At 31.5% G+C, this 18,854-nt stretch overlaps 1 protein-coding gene across 8 annotated transcripts; it reads left to right on the forward strand.

Moving 5' to 3' along the window:
- Nucleotides 1–12,833: 12,833 nt before the first annotated feature.
- On the forward strand, nucleotides 12,834–16,418 carry LOC149882765 (uncharacterized). 8 transcript variants are annotated; one of them, XM_090099343.1, is made up of 4 exons: nucleotides 12,851–12,951; nucleotides 14,279–14,495; nucleotides 14,909–15,269; nucleotides 15,749–16,418. In XM_090099343.1, exons 3-4 carry the CDS (start codon nucleotides 14,912–14,914, stop codon nucleotides 15,805–15,807), a joined length of 417 nt encoding a protein of 138 aa, XP_089955469.1. In that variant the 5' UTR covers nucleotides 12,851–12,951; nucleotides 14,279–14,495; nucleotides 14,909–14,911; the 3' UTR covers nucleotides 15,808–16,418. The 8 variants fall into 8 exon arrangements, 4 of the variants coding, with proteins under 4 accessions (XP_089955466.1, XP_089955469.1, XP_089955467.1 ...); XM_090099340.1 differs by lacking the exon at nucleotides 14,279–14,495 and having other exon boundaries at nucleotides 12,834–12,951; XR_016456086.1 differs by lacking the exon at nucleotides 14,279–14,495 and having other exon boundaries at nucleotides 12,910–12,951; nucleotides 15,115–15,269.
- Nucleotides 16,419–18,854: the final 2,436 nt, after the last annotated feature.

Consider the following 18,854-nt stretch of genomic DNA (forward strand, 5'->3'; position numbering starts at 1 on the left):
TCATTTCTCTATGCCTTTTTTTGAATGGTAAACAGGAGAGGATTACCACTGGAAGTTTTTACGGACAATAGAATTAATTATGTTGGCGGAACTCGTGAACTAAAAGAACTTCTCAATGACTTAGATAAGAATAAAATTGCCAACTCTACAGCTAATAAAAGAACTAAGTGGCACTTCAACGCTCCACCAGGACCTCATCTTAGCGTTAAGTTTGAAATAATGATCAAGGCTGAAAAACGTGTAGTATCTGGAATACTTCAAAATGCCGATATTATTGTAGATGAACTCCATACGGATGTTGGAGAGTTTATTAAGCTCTCGCCCGTTAACGTATCAGAATGTGGATATAAAAGATGATGTTCAGTTTACTCCTAATCAATTTTTGACTAGACAAGGGGGAGGACAATACGTTATTTACTCTGGATATTCAAAATGTTATCAATCTAAAACACGCTTGCTTCGAGTACAAAAATTATTGCTAGTAGTGTTATCAACTTCGACTAAATCGACTTAAAGTCAACTAATTGAAAGTCGAAAAGTCGATTTAATGGACTATGGGTTCTTTACTAATCTAAAAGTTTCGTAATAAAGTTACTTCATGGTCGTTCAGAAGCGATAAGTTATTATACGCAAGCGCAGTAGTAACTTAAAAAAATTCAAATTTTAATAATGGCTACGGTCCGTGGCAACGAATTTTTTTATTTAGTTGACTGATTGCTTATATATGTTTCCATATAAATCAACATTTTAAACTCTTTCTAAAACTGAAATCATAATAAGCATATCTCAGTTGCATAAAAAAATTATTCAAATAAGATAAAGATTGTATCAAAAAGTTTAAAGTTGCGCTTTTCTAAGTAAATTAATACTCTTGAATATGCTGATTTGTTTACACTTTTAAAAACACATAATCTAATTTTCTGAGCGTAGAAATTAAATAATTTTTTTTAGATACATGGATTTTGGCGGTGTTCGACAATGGCCGACGTGCCGGGAGCCTCGGCGGACCAGCTCCTGTCGTTTTGGTGGTTGTGCGCCTGCTCGATGGTAAACAGCTTCTCGTCCGTTAACAGGATGCTCTCCCATCGCTGAGAATATTGATGATGATAACGATAGGGCTGATTGTGCTATTATTAATGATTTATCAAGGCAGATGAACTTATGATTAACATCTAAATCATATTACTTGACTGAATTAAACTTTTTTTTACATATACATGCAACAGTCAGCATAATTAAAAGAGAATTTATTTTAATACTGGAAATCTTCAGATAAAATAAGCTGTTTATATTTTGGACATAATGCTTTATTGAGTTGCTTAACCTTTATATTTTCCTCAAAACAGGAAAAACAAAATAAGTGTTCACATTTTTTTCGAGTTGCTGGTTGTTTTGGTATTTTACCACAAAAATTACACTGGTAAAGCTGTAAATGAGGATTGTCTTCTTTTTTTAGTTCTTCAATATCTATTTTCAAGTCATATGCTGTCACAATCCTTTTTTTAATGGTAGCAATCATGGAAGATGACCACACTTTTTTACCAAGACTAGGGCAACCTATAAGCTTTTTATTTTTGTTTTAGTGATATAGTAACATTTAAACTTTTACTGAGTTTTTCTATCTGCTGACAACAACAGCATTCATCACAATGAGTTTTCCAGTTCATATTTAAAAGAAGTGTTGTTGATTTCATTCTTTTGATCACATTCTTTATGGTATCATAACGTTTTGAAAAATTTTTTACATAAGGACAATTTTTATTTCACAAACGATATAAAAAAAATGTTATCAATTTAGGACAATGGTTAGATGTAAATTTTGAACAAGAAAAAAAATTGAGTGTTAAGATTTATAAGTAATAAAAAGTTAAAAGATTCATAAGTAAAAATAGAAAAACTTTTAAGTTTTACCGCTCAAAAAAAATGTAAAAAGACTTTTACATTGTAAAAATGTAAACAAATCAAAGAAAAAGTTTTTTTTAGGTAGATTGTCTTTAATCATAAAATAATATTCCCCCTTCATTTTACTTCATTTTACTTCTTAATAAAATAAAGTTACCGAGACACTATTATCAGCCTAAAAGTTGGTTATCAACGTAGACGATTTTAAAAAACACGATAATTAATGAAATATTGTTCGCTAAGTAAAAATTCAATCTGTAACGAAGGTCCCAAGCCAATTTGAAAGATTTTAAATTTTCATAATCCAACTGTGCTTGCGCACAATAACCTGTCGTTTATTAACAGAGTTTGAATGACCGTGACTTTGTACCAGAAAAACTTGTCATATTTCATATCTTTGATGTTTAATTAAAATTTAACAACAAGCCGAGTGAAAATTTATATATATTTCATATAAACAGATTTTTTTTAAAATTATACATGTCTTTTAAAGCATTATTATATTTTAGATACCGATGACGTGGAACAGCGAGTTGGCAGACTCAATACAGAACTTTATTTTTTATTGTAAACTTTTTTTTTTTTTAAGATTACTAAATAAATTTCAACAATATGAACCTAATTGTTTCTTTACTGTGTAATTTTTTAAAGACTTTTTAAGCTTAACTCAGTCTGCAAAAAGATATCTAAAATGCATCTAATATAACTATTAATATAAAATAATATAAAAAACTAATCTGAAAGATGTCTGAATTCACGACGTGAATGAACGCTAAATAGATGTCTATCCTATAGATGTCTTTTAGATGGATTTTATTTGATAAAGTTGCATCATTTGAGATGCATAAATGATGTGCAATATATGTCTATTTGATTTATTTTTTTATCGAATAAAATGCAACTAAAAGACGTCTATAAGATAGACATCTATTGAGCGTTCATTTACGACGTGAATTCAGACATCTTTTAGACCAGTTCTCAGATGCATATTAGATGCATTTTAGATATCTTTTTTGCGTGCTGGGTAAACCGCCCCAAAAATTAAAAATAGTACAAATGGCTCCTAAGAAGATTCTTCGTGAAAACAGTAAAGAATTTGATTGAAGCTGGACTTGATGGTAGATTGATAGAAGCAGGACTTGATGGTAGAATGGCAGCAAGAAAACTGCTTCTTTGGCTGAAAATAAAAAAATAAGACTACAGTGGAAAAAACAATAAGAGTAATTGGCTGTTGATAACCGGAACGTGTTCTTAAAACTGACGAATAAAGGCTCCAAAGTTTTGGTTTTAAGCGAAGAGTATCTGTTCGAAGAAAATTTACCAAATGGATATTAAAACAGTATGTGGTGCCAACTGTAACACATGGAGAAGGTAGTGTCATGGTGTGAGATTGTTTTGTTTATATAAAAACTGTTATATTGTTAAAATTGACAGAATAAAGTAGGAAGTTAAAAAAAAACCGGAAATGAAAGAAGTGTATTTGGGCGTTTTAAAAAATCATGCCAAGTCATCCGGAAGTCGGATAATTTAAGAACCATTATTCTTTAATGAAAATAAATGCATATAGCATTTCTTAACCCTTCGCAAAATTAAAGTGAAATAGAAAATGACAAAACATTTTAAAAAGTAATTTGGTCCTAACCTATAACTCGATCTTTCCCCTATTGAACTCCATTTATTGGTTAAATCAAACAGAAACATTAAAAACTTAATGACCAAGAATGAAAAAGATGTGGCAAAATCTTAAAAAAAAGTCGCATAAAATAGACTTTCAAAAACTGGAAAATTTGATGCGCAGAATGCCACAAATATGAAAAACTGTTCATCCGGCCGAAGCTGTCTGCATATATGAAAGTAAGTTAAAATTAAGTTAATTTACTGCTTTTTTCATGAAGTTTTAAACAAAACTAATAAATAATATTTTCAAGTGAGAATCTTTTTTAATTTTTCCCATATTTGTAAGTAAAGCGACAACATTAACCATGATCATCATGATCATGATAATCATCATCATGATCACGATAATCATCATGATCACAATAATCATCATGATCACGATAATCATCATGATCACGATAATCATTATGATCACGATAACCATCATCATCACGATAATCATCATGATCATGATAATCATCATGATCATGATAATTCTTTTAAACACACAAAGCCTTTTAAACACTTGTAACTAGTTCATCGAACAATAAATTAAGTGACGTTTTGTCAAATAGCAACTCAAATTTTAAAGTTCCATTGGCATTAGGCAAAGTTTATAAAGCTTGCATCACTACATCCCTTATCAGTTTGTGTTCATAACCACATTCTATCAAGTTTAATTCTTGTGTTAATTGAATGATTTTGTAAAAAGTGACGCAAGGTCATAGTGCTATTTCTTTTTTTTTTTTTTTTTTTTTTTGTGTTTATATTTCATTAGGTATTGGTCTAACTGTCTTAATTATCATAAATTCAATCACAATTACAAGATTAAAATTTAAAATTCTAAAACACTTTCAGAACAATGACTTTTATGAAAATTCAAAACTCTATAAGATTTTCAACAAGGAAATCCTGAAAATGATATAAAAATTCTATAAGAATTCTAAAGAGATATTTTTGGTGGGCGATCACTTGCCTTACACACACCCAATGTTTGATGTTTTCTACATGAGCGCCCCAAATATCTTGAAATTGACAAAAAGTCTTATGTCAAACAAGCATAGCATTTCCAGATAGAGAAGTAATGCCTAAAAGAAAAAACGAATAAAAAGTTGTGCTGTTATCGACTAAATCGACTTAAAGTCGACTAATCGAAAGTCGAATAGTCGGTTTAATCGACTATGGGTTCCTTACTAATCGGCTAAAAGTCGTATTAATTGTGTGAACATCCTGGCATCCTTACTTCTATTTTTTCACTAGGTTTAATTTTTCCATCCTTTGAAATTGTTATGATGCTGACCAATTAGTGAAGAGATATGTATACAAGTTGTTTATCTTATAAAGATAAATTATTTATAAAGGTTGAGCCATGAGTAACAATATCATTCACACCGGTTTTTTTAATTCAAACAAAATATCTGAACATTGAATCTAGTTTGCTGTATCACGTAAACTTAACTCTTAGCTTACTGTATGTAGCACCAATTCATTAATGTTTCTCATTAATAAGCCTTTTCCTCATTACAGTAACCAGTTGATGCTTCTTAAAACAAAATGATTATGGTAAAGTGTTATGGTATTCAGTTAAGATTTTAATTCATCTAATAGATGAACTAAAATTGAACAAAGAAATTGCTCTTGATATCACAACAGCAAGTGTTATTATAGCGGTATTACGTATCACCTCGTTTTTTTGTTTTATAGCATCTAAAAAATAACTTGCCAAGCAACATTAAAGTATATAATTATAATAAAATTTTTATTCAAATATTTCGACAAAATCAACTTTTAGTCGGCTTAGTCAATTTTGAAAGTGTGCAGGTCAATTTTGGTCGAATTTGAAACACTAATTAATCGATTTAGTCGACAGTCGAATAATTACAGTCGTAAAAACATTAATAAAAATTACAAATTGGTAATGAAATTCGTTTGAAAGTAAAACTCTTACGCTCTCTGATTAGATATGCAGTAAACATGATTGTGCTTTCATCCTAAATGTTATTAGTTATAAAGGCTGCACGTATGCAGTTTTAAGATGTAATTAATCTGCATTCTATTAAGTGAAGGCAGTTTGATTTTTTACGTTTCCTATGAATTAAATACCTTAAACGCATCAACTCCCACATTTTAAAAAGAACTTCTCTCCACTTTCAACAGATATAACAAATTCGATTTACATGGAGACTGAGAAAGACTCTTATACTAAATTCTTCAAAAGAACGTTTTCAACGTGAAACCTTGATTGTGCCTTGAATCGCTATTGTGCAGCTGCGCAATAATTACGCAACACTTTTAAAGTAGCAAATAAAGCACGGTGTCTTAAATAATTTTTCAAAATAAAAACTAATGGCTATAAACTTAAATGAAGCAAAACAACGTATTACAAGACATTTGCTTTTGCAGTTAAGCTTGAGGTATGGCCCGGCTTATCGCACAATTTTTTTCACAATCTTCTCAGAAACCTTTTACCAGAGGAAGCAATTCCTTTTCTTCAAAAAACCCTTCAGTTTTTTATTTAAAGCAGTTGCTTACACCTGAAAAACTGGCGCTTGACCCTTCTAAGTTTGAGTTTATACAGAAACCAATTTCTTTGCTTTTGCATCATATCTTTAAAGCAATATGAAATCGCTTATCGAGTCATTCTTAAGGATTTAGCTAGCTTCGCTTGAGTTTATCATGAATCTCGTTTTAACCCCACCTCCGACACAACATATTCAAATTTTATTGGCCTCGTTTCGCGTTCTTTGTCATTGGTATCAAAATAACGAATTTAAAAGGCTGGAACCAGTACTTCCATCTTTTTATTAATAGAGCATGTTTCCCATGCGTTCAATTTTAATCGATGTTCGTCAGCTGCATTTTTTTTGAAAATGAAACAAAAAAATCAGCTTTTCCCGTAAGCTGTGTTTTGCTTACACAAAGGTTGACATGATTAGAGCACAAAAAACATGTTGTTTGTACATTAGCAAAATGACTCATAACGACTTTTAGCGGAAATAGATGACGCTTCGTAATGAATATAGTTACAAGACTGTTCAATGTGATTTAATGCCAGCTAAGCGATCCTTTGTAAATCCAATAAAGCTTTTTTTACGCAAATTTTTAGATGCATTCTCTTGTTAGAGAATCAATCCCTTTTATCAAAACCGTTTCTTCACTTATTCTATTACATTATTCAATTTTTATTTTACGCCATCGATTTTAACAAGACCTTTATCACCAGAGCTGGAGAAACATACCAAAACTAAAAGAAAGCCTAGGCCATCCTTCACACTGTAGACACCGCGCAATCTATCAATACCTGTTCTTTGCCGTTATAACATACGGTAAACTCTTCTTTTAAAACTGGAATGTTTTTGTTCTTTAAATCGTCCCCCCAAATTTCTTTTTCAAAATTTGCATTTCTGATTGAATATTTGAACACTGATTGAATATTGATACTCGGATAACACAATTACACAATTCATTGTACTGACGACAGTCGAAAGTACGCTTTCTTAGAAAATCTGGTGTATTTTGCCTCTGAGACGTCACGCAAGAGCATCCAGCAGAAGGCTCCCATCATGCTGGAATTCCATTTGTCTTGATATTTGCTCTTCATCTTTATAATGTCTTGGTGGAATCATTCTCCATATTCATCACTCACTGCTCCAAGGTTTAGCGCAAAGAAGTTGAGGTGAGAATGGAGAAAATGAATCTTGAGTGACAATCGGCACCCCATATTCTCGTAAAACTTTAGCATCCTCTCAATACTGGCTTGGCAATCTGCTACGCGTGTGTTACTAAGGAATTCACACAGAATAACTTGAATGCCTCCTACGCTCTCAGTTCTTTTAAGTTAAGAAGTTCCTCAAAATCAGTATTCTACAGCACTTCTCGGATCTGAAGTTTACAACAGTTGCGTGGACCCCAAAAGCTCTCCTGATCACCAATTTTCACATTCAAACTAGTGAAAAAAGGCGATTCTAAGGAGGGAAGTAATGTTTCAACGCAGTATGTCTGTTGTGGAGTCCCCACTCTCGTAGCGGAAAGAATTGGCCTTGCTGATACATCCTCAATGTTTTAAGGTGCTTGAAGCAATTGAAGAATCTGAACATATAACAAAATAAAACTAAATCGTATGCAATGCAATAAAATGTGAATTGGAAAATGTTAATACTAATATTTAGCAACCAAAAAGATGTGTAACACGAGAATTGAGGGACAGCAACCTCCTGCGAAGCCTGCGAGGCAACCTCTTACAATAACTCCCAGAGTATTACTGTGTCTAGACCTGCTGCTTTAACTGTCAAATTCTGTCTGATATATAGCTATATATATATATATATATATATATATATATATATATATATATATATATATATATATATATATATATATCAGCACCGTTTACATTTGTTACTTTTAAATTAACACGTTACTATTAATTTTTCTACTCTATTTATACAGGTCAAACCCGTTAAAATAAAGAAACTTGTTTTTAATAGTTCCCATAAGTGTGCTACTTTTGGCACACTAATGGTAATTTGGCACATAAAAACACCCCGACAGCGCAACCACGTTTCTTTATTGAATCGGCATGTCCTTCCATATGTACCGGCATGTTCAAAAAAATCGTTTTGATGAAAATTTCTTCCTACTATTCTCCCCCCCCCCCTTTCCCCATTGATAAGCACCAGTCTATCAAACATTTTCAATTATCCAACTCAAGGAGAAACAATTTTACAATTAGTCATATAAATTCCATTTCGCCAGTTTAATTTTTACAACTCTTACACGTCCATCTTTTCCTTCAAATACTTTTGTAATTCTACCGAGCGCCCAATATCCTATGGTTGCATCCGGAGAAATGACTAACAACATGTTATTTATTTTCTATTTAAGGCTTTATTGATTCCATTTATACCGTTTTGATAAAAAAGGAAACCATTCTCGCAACCATTTTTTCAAAAGGTGACGTATTAATTAGCGTTGTTACGAATGTAATTATTCGACTGTCGACTAAATCGAATAATTAGTTTTTCAAAGTCGACCAAAATTGACCTGTAATTTTCAAAATCGACTAAGCCGACTAAAAGTTGATTTTGTCGAAATATTTGAATAAAAATTTTATTATAATTATATACTTTAATGTTGCTTGGCAAGTTATTTTTTAGATGCTATGAAACAAAAAAACGAGGTGATACGTAATACCGCTATAATAACACTTGCTGTTGTGATATCAAGAGCAATTTCTTTGTTCAATTTTAGTTCATCTATTAGATGAATTAAAATCTTAACTGAATACCATAACACTTTACCATAATCATTTTGTTTTAAGAAGCATCAACTGGTTACTGTAATGAGGAAAAGGCTTATTAATGAGAAACATTAATGAATTGGTGCTACATACAGTAAGCTAAGAGTTAAGTTTACGTGATACAGCAAACTAGATTCAATGTTCAGATATTTTGTTTGAATTAAAAAAACCGGTGTGAATGATATTGTTACTCATGGCTCAACCTTTATAAATAATTTATCTTTATAAGATAAACAACTTGTATACATATCTCTTCACTAATTGGTCAGCATCATAACAATTTCAAAGGATGGAAAAATTAAACCTAGTGAAAAAATAGAAGTAAGGATGCCAGGATGTTCACACAATTAATACGACTTTTAGCCGATTAGTAAGGAACCCATAGTCGATTAAACCGACTATTCGACTTTCGATTAGTCGACTTTAAGTCGATTTAGTCGATAACAGCACAACTTTTTATTCGTTTTTTCTTTTAGGCATTACTTCTCTATCTGGAAATGCTATGCTTGTTTGACATAAGACTTTTTGTCATTTTCAAGATAATCATGATGATTATCATAATAATTATCATGATTATCATGATAATCATCATAATTATTATGATAACCATCATGATTATTATGATAATCATCATGATCATGATCATGATGATTAACAAAGTTTTAAGTAAAATCCTAAGTTCCGTGAAATTGTTTTGGATTAAGCAAGATGGCAGCCAAATTTCAAAGCTAGCTTCATAAAAGTCACGTGATGCCGTCTCCTGTGTATAAAGCTTCCTTGGTTTCTTACTACCGCAAGTGCGGCTTTAATGGACACTCTCTCAATAAAACTAGAGAAGAGACTTACGATTTCGATTAACCGAAGTAACGTTAGTTTAATCGCGAACGAGGAAAATAATGATCTTCCGAAAATCGATTATATTAGTTGAATTTTCGTAATAAACGTAATTATTTGATTCGAAACTTACGTTCAAACGTAAATAATTGAAATTCAATCGCAATAATTTGTATCTTTACGTCAGTTACGAAACTTCCGTTAACAATTTGCGTTAAAGTTCGTAAATTACGGTACGAGTTTTTTTGTAAATGGTGTTATTTATATCATTTTATTTATTTGCAAAATAGTGCTCCAGATAGCAAATCAGTTTTCATTTTAAAGAAAGAATTTTTAAAGTCTTGTTAAGTTTACTGAATTTTTTGAGATATTGATAACGAAATTTATTTTTTGTTATTTGTGATCGGAAGAATTTTACGTCAAAATTATTTTGTTGTAATTTTGTATATGAAGGGACATGCCGATCCTATATTTATGTGTGGCTGTGGTGTCTGGGTGTTTTAAGGTAAACAAGAGTGATCAGGTCAAGGCCAAGTGCAAGGCATGTAAGTCTGAGGGTATGCAGATCACCCTTGGAATGGTAAAGGGCACCACTTCAAGCATTAGATATCATTTTCTGCATAAGCACCCGAAAGAATGGAAGCAATTCCAGATAGAAGAAATAGCAGAAAAAGCAAAGAAACTCCTACGAAATTCCAACAACAATGCTGAAGTCAAAGATACTGACCGTGGTGAAGCATGCTGGAGCTACAAACAATTGACTTCCTCGTTCAGATGATTACAAGAAATATGGCAATCATGATATGATTGGCAAGTGATAACCTGCCCTTTAACCTTGTCAACAAACCTGCTTTTTCCAAGATGATGGGCATCATGTGCAAGAAGTACAACGTGAAACACTCTTCTACCTTTGCCAAGTTTAAAAGGGAGTTTAATAGTAGTATTAACAATTGTCATTGGCATATGATTTGAAAATATTTAACTCAATTACTGACAATAAGTAATTATAATTTCTATCACTGACGGAAAAAAAACAATCAGATTCGTCACTCTTGACACTGAATATCAATGTTTTTAGTTTTAAGTCAATTAAAACGATTTTTTTATTCTATTTTAGGTACAAACTACCATTGCTGTACCAAGCAATAAAAGTTCGCCTTGGTGAAATCTTGGATGAAGAACTGCCCAACTGCAAGCAGGTGTCCCTAACGTTGGATCATTGGACCTCTCCAAGCAACAACCTTGCACTACATCAATGATAAGTTCAAGTTAAGAAGGTGGGTTCTGGGTGTCAGTCCCTTTTCGATACGCCACGCTGGTAAAAACATTGCAGAATACCTCGATAAACTAATTGAGTGCAACGAAGCCTTAAACTCAGTCAAGCGTCGAGTTGCTGTAGTTGACCAGGCATACAACATGAAAACTGCACTCTCCCTTTCCCTACAAGTGGAATCACTAAATGAAGGTTCAATCCAATGTGCAGATCAAAAATTGAACACGACTCTCAGCAACTCCATTGAAAAGGCTGATGTCTTGAAGTCTGCTATTGATGTCGGGACGAAAGTGACAACCAGGATACATCACTCTTCTCTTGCGCAGCTGCAGCTTCTTGCAGAGTGTGAAGCTATTCATTGTGAGTCTCTCACACAGCTGCGGGAACCACTGGAGCATTTGAAACAAAACACTCCTGGATGGGAGAATGTGCCAACTGCTGATGAGTTCAACCTTCTGAAAAAAGTACTCATTATCCTGTCATGTTTCAGGGAGACGTCAGAGAGTCTTTTAACAGACAAAGAGGTTTGTATTCACAAAATGCTATTCTACAGCAGCTTCCTTAGGCGAAAGATTGAACAGGCAAAGATTGGTGAGGATCCTAATAGTCCGATGGTGCAATTGTGCAATGCTCTCAAAGAGGAACTTGACAAGAGATTCCCTGAGGGAGGCATCAAAACAGAAGGGTAGGCCATGGGAAACTTGTTTGACCCCCTGTTTAGAGGTTTATTTCTAAAAAAGGCAAATTTCCAGAAACGATATGAGGACGGAGACTTGAATATCAGCAATGAAAGGGATGCACTGGTGAAAAAGATTATTTAAGAACACACTTCAAAAAAGCTTACCATGATCGCCTTGACAACAAGAACAACGATGTTAATGCTGGATACAAAGCCAAGAAAAGGATATTGATGAAATCTTAAGAATGCATTTAGATGAAATGGCTTTCCCAATCGGACCTGAAAATGAGGATCAGCACCCTCCATTGGAAAGAGAATTCAAAAGATACTTTGCCTTCTCAAAAGTTGACTAGACGTAAGTTTTAATTTGAAATGAAAAACATTTTAACTGATAATTTGTTATTAGAAGTACATAATATTTCGTCAGTAACTGTTGATGATAGTATACTCGCTTGAGCATAAAAATTATTTATTGACGGAAACTTGTGGATAACATGTGCTTATGCTCGCTTTTAAAATTTATTTTAAAAGTTGTGCAATATTATTTTTAAGGTTGACCCTCTGGACTGCTGGAAATCAAATGAGAAGGATCTACCGTTGCTTTCTACTCTGGCACGTGCATTCTTGTGTACTCCGCCCACATCATCAAGCTCAGAGAGGGCCTTTTCACAAGCTAGAATAATAATCACCCAAAAAAGAAAAAAATTGAAGCCTGACACAGCCCAGAGACTGGCCTACGTTCAGCTGAACATCCAGAAGCTTTTGCCTTTGGTATCTCATGTTCCTATTGATGACTCAGAAGAAAAAGAAAATACTGTGTTCTTTGGTTTAGAGGAAGAGACAGATGATGAAGAATAGTTTTTTAGATAGTTTATAATTATAAAAATTTTAATGACAATTTCAATAAAAGTGAAACTGTGCTATGTATGTGTATGATATTCTTTAATAGTACGTTAGTAACAAATGAGTTTCTAAAAAAAATTTGAAAGTAGTTATCGCAAAAATCGTCAGTTTCGAAATTTTATGACAATTTAACGGAAAAGCATCGTAACAATTAATCGATTGTTTTCGTAATTTTTAACGGAAATTTCGATCAAATTAATTGGTTTACGTATGTTATGACGAACCTTTCGAGTAAATTACTTGAAGTGCGAATTAATTGAATCAGTTACTCGTCGGAATTTCATTACAATTTAATTGATACAGTTAATCGTTGCGTTCGGTTAATATTACGAATGTACGTAATTTTATTCTTTAATCGTTACGCTCGGAAAAACTTCGTAAGTCTTTCCTCAAAAAAAAATGCAGGTACCTTTTAATTATGATTTTGTTTTTAAAATAATGTTTTCTTTACAAACTTTTATTCAATAATGCGTCATCAAAAGATAGAATAAGAAATTATATAGCGCTATCATTCTCCTGCATTTTTTTAAAAAAAGTATAAGTGTTTTAATGAGATTTTTATCAAACTCTCGATTTCATTTTATATTTATGATAAATGGTTTTGTTTATATTTGTAATCAATGCAAAGTACTTTAGCTTTGCATTTATCCCTAACATAAACAAAAACTTTTTTCTGTCATATGAAACAAAGATATTTCAATTAAAAAAAAAAAAAGGTTTAAGGGTGAAAAAGAGTTTAAGCGTTATATATTGGATATTTGCTTGGTAGAATTTGACCTTTGCATAAAAAATATAAGTTTATATGAGTTTTTGTGGAACGGTTTTTTTCCTGTATTTTGTTTTACTATATTTATAGCTGAAGTATATTCCTTAAGTAGATGAGCAAATGAAGTAAAAGAAATATTTAAAAACATGTTTCTCTTTTTAAAAAGCTTCATAATTCATAATAAGATTTTGTTTGTTTTGCAGAAAAAAGTTTTCAATAATAATTCAATATTAAGAAAAATGATAGGTAGTAAATGTATTGTCTTTAAATAGACTCTTTCTTGTGATAGCAATATTCAAAGTCTGCCCCAAATCTGCATAATAATCTTTCTGAAATTTGAAAAATGATATGCAAAGCATATGTAAGATTATGTGATCCATCACAATATTCCTAAAATCTTAAAGATATAAAATCACTAAACCAACTTTTTCTTTTTAACAACTCTGCTGCTATTTTTTTCTCTAAATTTTTTTGCTTGTGTTATTTTTTCTGGACGTATGGATGTAATTTATTTTCAGTTTAATATTTAATTTTGTTTTATTCTTCAGTGTTTAGGGTATGGTATGTATGTATGTATGTATGTATGTATGTATGTATGTATGTATGTATGTATGTATGTATGTATGTATGTATGTATGTATATGTATATATATAGGATGATCCTAGATAAACAAATTTTGAAAACACAGCAGTATCTGGTCTTAATAGTTTCATTTGTAATTAGAAATATAGAGTTTTCTTAACTTTAAAGATTGTAAATGAGTAATAAAGATTTTCTTTTACATCATTATTCCTTAGTAAGGTGGACTCTGAGTCTTGTTTCTAGAATATTTTAGTGTTAAACTTTTTTTCTCTAATACAAAAAATATTAAGTATTATAGATTACAATTAAGTTATTTTTTTATTATTAAAATTATCAAAGTATCCTCTCATTGCAAGTTAGTTGTGTGCACTTTTTAAATTCAGGGAAAGCACATCTATGCTCAAATACAACTTTTAAGAGGAACTGAAGCTGACCTGTACTTGTCATGAGCTGATTATATTCTTGACTAAAAGCTATTCCTTGCTCTGCACTATCATTAGTAGCTGCAATAGTTAGCACCAATCTTCTAGGTGACTGATAGACTTGTTAATTTGTGTCTCAGAGGAAAGAAATTGTGATTCTATGTTGAATTTGTAAAGTGTATGTTTTTTTTTTAGTTTATTATATATACACTTGGAAATAATAGGTGCAAAAACAATGTTCAGTTTAAGTAGCTAATCTAAAACACCAAAGTATCCCTTCTTTAAGCATGTTTAAACTATCTTTGTTCTAAAAAAGCCTTTGACAGATTCTAAGAATCAGAGTGTGTAGTTTAATCAGCTTACGAAAACCATTTAGTTAATAAGTATATTTAAACTTAATGCTCATGTGCAACAACCAAATAATTAATTATCATTCTATTATCAATCCATACCATATTTTTTAGTCAGAGCATTGTAATCTTAAAAGGAACTGAACCAAATACTTAACTTATTATTTTTGGTCTATAGATAAGGATCACCCAAGCATTTAATGAGACTTCAGTCTTATGAAAAATGTTTTATTTACATTAGCTCATGGCTTCACAACAGACACTGGTGTGTTGCACCATTTTAACTTTAATTGAAATAAAAGTTGCAGTAACTGGAATTTTATTCATTTTATACTTGAGTGATGCGGTTGGTTTGGCTATTGGAATAATTATGTTGATATTTGGTGCTGTAGGTTTAATTACTCATTTTTGTTTATCTTTTCCCTATTCTTGTAAAAAACATTCTAGACAACACCAGGTAGAAAACCCTTTACAAACATTTAATTATGCGGTAAATGATGATAGATGTAGAAGACCTATGAGAAATCCAGAACTGTATTCTCACCCTGATGTCAACCAACCTCCTCCAGCTTATCAATACTCAAATACAGGATTTCAGCAAGGTATGTTGTTTATATTAATTTATAATACTTGAGAATCAAACTATGTCAAGACATATGATAATGATGATAATCATCATTATCTTGATAATGACCATGATCATGATTATCATCATCATCATCATCATCATGTTTATCATCATCATCATCATCATGATTTCAAACAAAAATTTAAGGGTTGTCCTCAACTTACATTGACCAGCTGATTTTAAAAAGAGCTACCCTTTTTTATCTATCCAGGCATTTTTTATTCCATTACAACTGTCAAATTCTAAAACTTATGATAAGAATACAACAAAGTTCTTCAGATAATTAAAATTTTGTTTGCTTGCTGGTAAAAGATCTTTTAGATTTAAGAAAATAAAGTTGGTTTTGAAATCAGTGAACCTTCATTAACCTAAAATCAAATTGCAAGCGTAAGTCAGAAAAATAATGTTATATTTTTTTAGCCAGGATCCCTTAAATGCCTATTTTTACTTTAGATCTTTCCGCATACGTTTTGCCCTCTTATGAAGAAGCAACGGCTCCAGTGATATGCTAACACCTGTGTTTCACACACTTTTTTGGTTAAAGGCTATTTAAAAGTCTAGATTAGATTTTAAATGTGTAGTTATAAGTAGTTACAAGTAATAAGTAGTCCAATTATAACTTTAAAGAAAATATATTTGCTAGACTTAAATTTTCTTTCAAATTTATATACTGTTGAACATTGATGTTAGCGTTACAAAGAACAATTAATATATATTTAAAACCTTTTTTGACACATTTTATAGCCGTGTTGCAAACAAATATTTAACTATTAATATGGATGAAAAACAAGCTATCTTATAGTAAGTTTAAAATTTTTGGAAGCAGCCTATTTTCTAATGTGCAATATTGTAAATATTTTTGCTTCAGGTCAGTGATTTTAACTAAAATCACACTATTCATTTTAAATAAGTTCGAAATTTGCGCTTTGAAAGCTAAGATGTACGTTTGTGTTTTAAAAAGAAACGTGAAAACTGCAGTAATGGTAAATATATATAAATGTGATAATCATGTTTCTACCATTTCATTTGATAAATTTCAATCTTCAAAAGACTGCCCTTGTTAAGTGTTATTTACCCTCTGCCATATTTATTGTTTCTTACTTGTCTGAGACGAATATTTTGCAAAATGTATTTATTATGTAGTTTTGTATATTTATATAAAATATAATAATGTTGTTAATGCTTTTATATCCCCATTATCGGACTGGACGAACCTTAGTAATAGACTGGACATCTATGATGCTTATGATATAAAGAGTTTATTTTTATGTATGATTAGGGGCAACGATTCAGAGTTCCATTTTTGGCATGAAAAACTCTAACACCGCGTTATTCCCGTTAATTCCTTAATGTTTCGGTTTTCATATACACGACTTAAAAAGTAAATATGCATTCAAAAACTGAAATTACTTAACGAAAAACAGAAAGAATAAAGTCATCTCAATACTTTTACACGGTTCTGTAAACAAGAAACATCTGCGGTTAACTTTGTAACCAATATTCACGTTGCTTGCCAAATAGTTAAGATCACTTGAAAGATACATGTAAATATAGATGCTTATAAAGTTATTTACCGTGGTAATGTAGTCTAAAATATTTGGGCATATCGGTAATTTTTCTCAGTATGAAATATATCATAGGTTTTGCTTCCAAGAAATTTAAATAAATAGGGAGCGACCATAGGGAAGGTAGTGTCTACAGTAAAGCATGGTCTGAGCTCTCTTATGCTTTGGTTACGCTTCTTCAACTCTGGTGGTGGAGGTTCAGTTAAAAAATGATAGCGGAAAGTAAAAATAGAAGAATGCAATAGAATTCTTGAGCAAATGCAGGTCCATCTCTGTTGTGATTAATTGGTACTGGATTGATTTTCTAAGAGAAGAGATTCTCTTAATATTGGGGAAAATTTTCTTTTTAATGTTTCTACAAATGATCACGTGGCCAGCCATAAATCGCACTGGACTGTATTGTAACTATATTCATGTTGAAGCGTCACCTTTTTTTATCTGTTAAAAGTCGATACAAGTCATGTCGCTAGAGTGTAAACGACATCCTTTCTTTGTGCTCTCACCATGTCAATCTTTGTGTCAACAAAACCCAATATGCGGAAAGCGCTATTTTTTTTGTTTTATTTCGAAAAAAAATTCAGCTGGCGGACATTGATTTAAGTGTGAAGGTATAGGGAACAGAATCTAAAAAAAAAAAGATTTAAGTACAAGTTTCGGTGTTTTTAATAGCACAATTTCGACACCTTTGACAAAGAATGCGAAAGGAGGCCAGTAAAGTTTGAGGATGATTCATTTTAGGTGTTATTGAAAAAAGATTCATGTCAAACTCAAGAAAAGCTCGCTGAAAAATTAAGAATGACTCAATAAGCAATTTCAATTCGTCTCAAGGCCAAGTCCAACTATATCTTCTAATTGTGATTGTAATTATAATACTAAAAACAGTTTGATCAATACCTAGTGCTATATAAGCACACAAAAATGCATCGTTGAGGTTTTCCGGTCACGAGTACTATTTAACAGTTGCTAGCATAGAATTGCAGAAAAATTATTCTCTTGGGAAAGATTTGTAATGCCGATTGATAAAAGAGAGGAGTAAGATTCAAAAAGTTGAACCAGAGAAAAAAGGTTTTTAAAAGATACTTAACTTATTTTTTTATTAAATCATTCTCAAGAATTCAACGTTTCCTAAAAGTTTGCAATGAAATAGCACTTTGACCATTCATCACTTTTTACAAAATCGTTTAATTTACCATGAAATAAACTTGACCGAAAGTGGTGATGATCACAAGCTGATCAGGGATGCAGTGATTTTCTATTTTTATAAACTCTGCGTAATGCTGATGAAATTTTAAAAGTTGAGTTGTTTTTTGGCAAAACTTCACTTCATCTATTTTTCGATGAACTTGTTACAAGTGTTTAAAAGCCTCTTCCGTTAAATTTTGAATCCTGTTCATAATTTTCGATATCACATTCGTAACCGTCATTGCACAACAGTGGATGAAACAACTCTATGAATAAAGTTATTTCGTATTGATTGGTGTTCTAAAGGAAAACCAAGTCAACTTATGGCTGTTAACCTGGTTTCAGCTTCAGGTGCTGAAACTATTCTTGGTTTAACGAACAGGACTTTCGATCGTCATCAAATCGTCATCAAATCGGAAGTAACTTGGTAATTGTATGATAGATAACCACAACAGAATGAAACCTAAACTTATGATATTAGGTAAAGGTATTAAAACAAGAATAGGTTTAAATAATTTAAACTAGTTAGTAAACTAAGAAAACTGAAAGCTGCGAGAAAAAGAAAGGAAATGTTATTAATATTGAAGTCACTTCTATAAAACTCGTTACGTAGTATACAACCAAATTTCAGATTTAAAACTCAGTATCTGCTTTATATAAACAGAAAACCAGAAAGGATTTCATTTTAAAATTGCTAAATATATTTTAAATTCAGCTCACAGATTATAAAATCATTTAAATATTATATATCCTGAGCTATTTTGTAGTGATTTATAAAAACGGTTAATAATGAATCCAAGTGTTAACAAAGT

This window comes from Hydra viridissima, unplaced genomic scaffold (assembly GCF_058129835.1).
Source record: "Hydra viridissima isolate aposymbiotic clone 2 unplaced genomic scaffold, HvirCarnegie_v1 scaffold_10, whole genome shotgun sequence".
In the NCBI taxonomy this organism is placed as follows: Eukaryota; Metazoa; Cnidaria; class Hydrozoa; order Anthoathecata; family Hydridae; genus Hydra; species Hydra viridissima.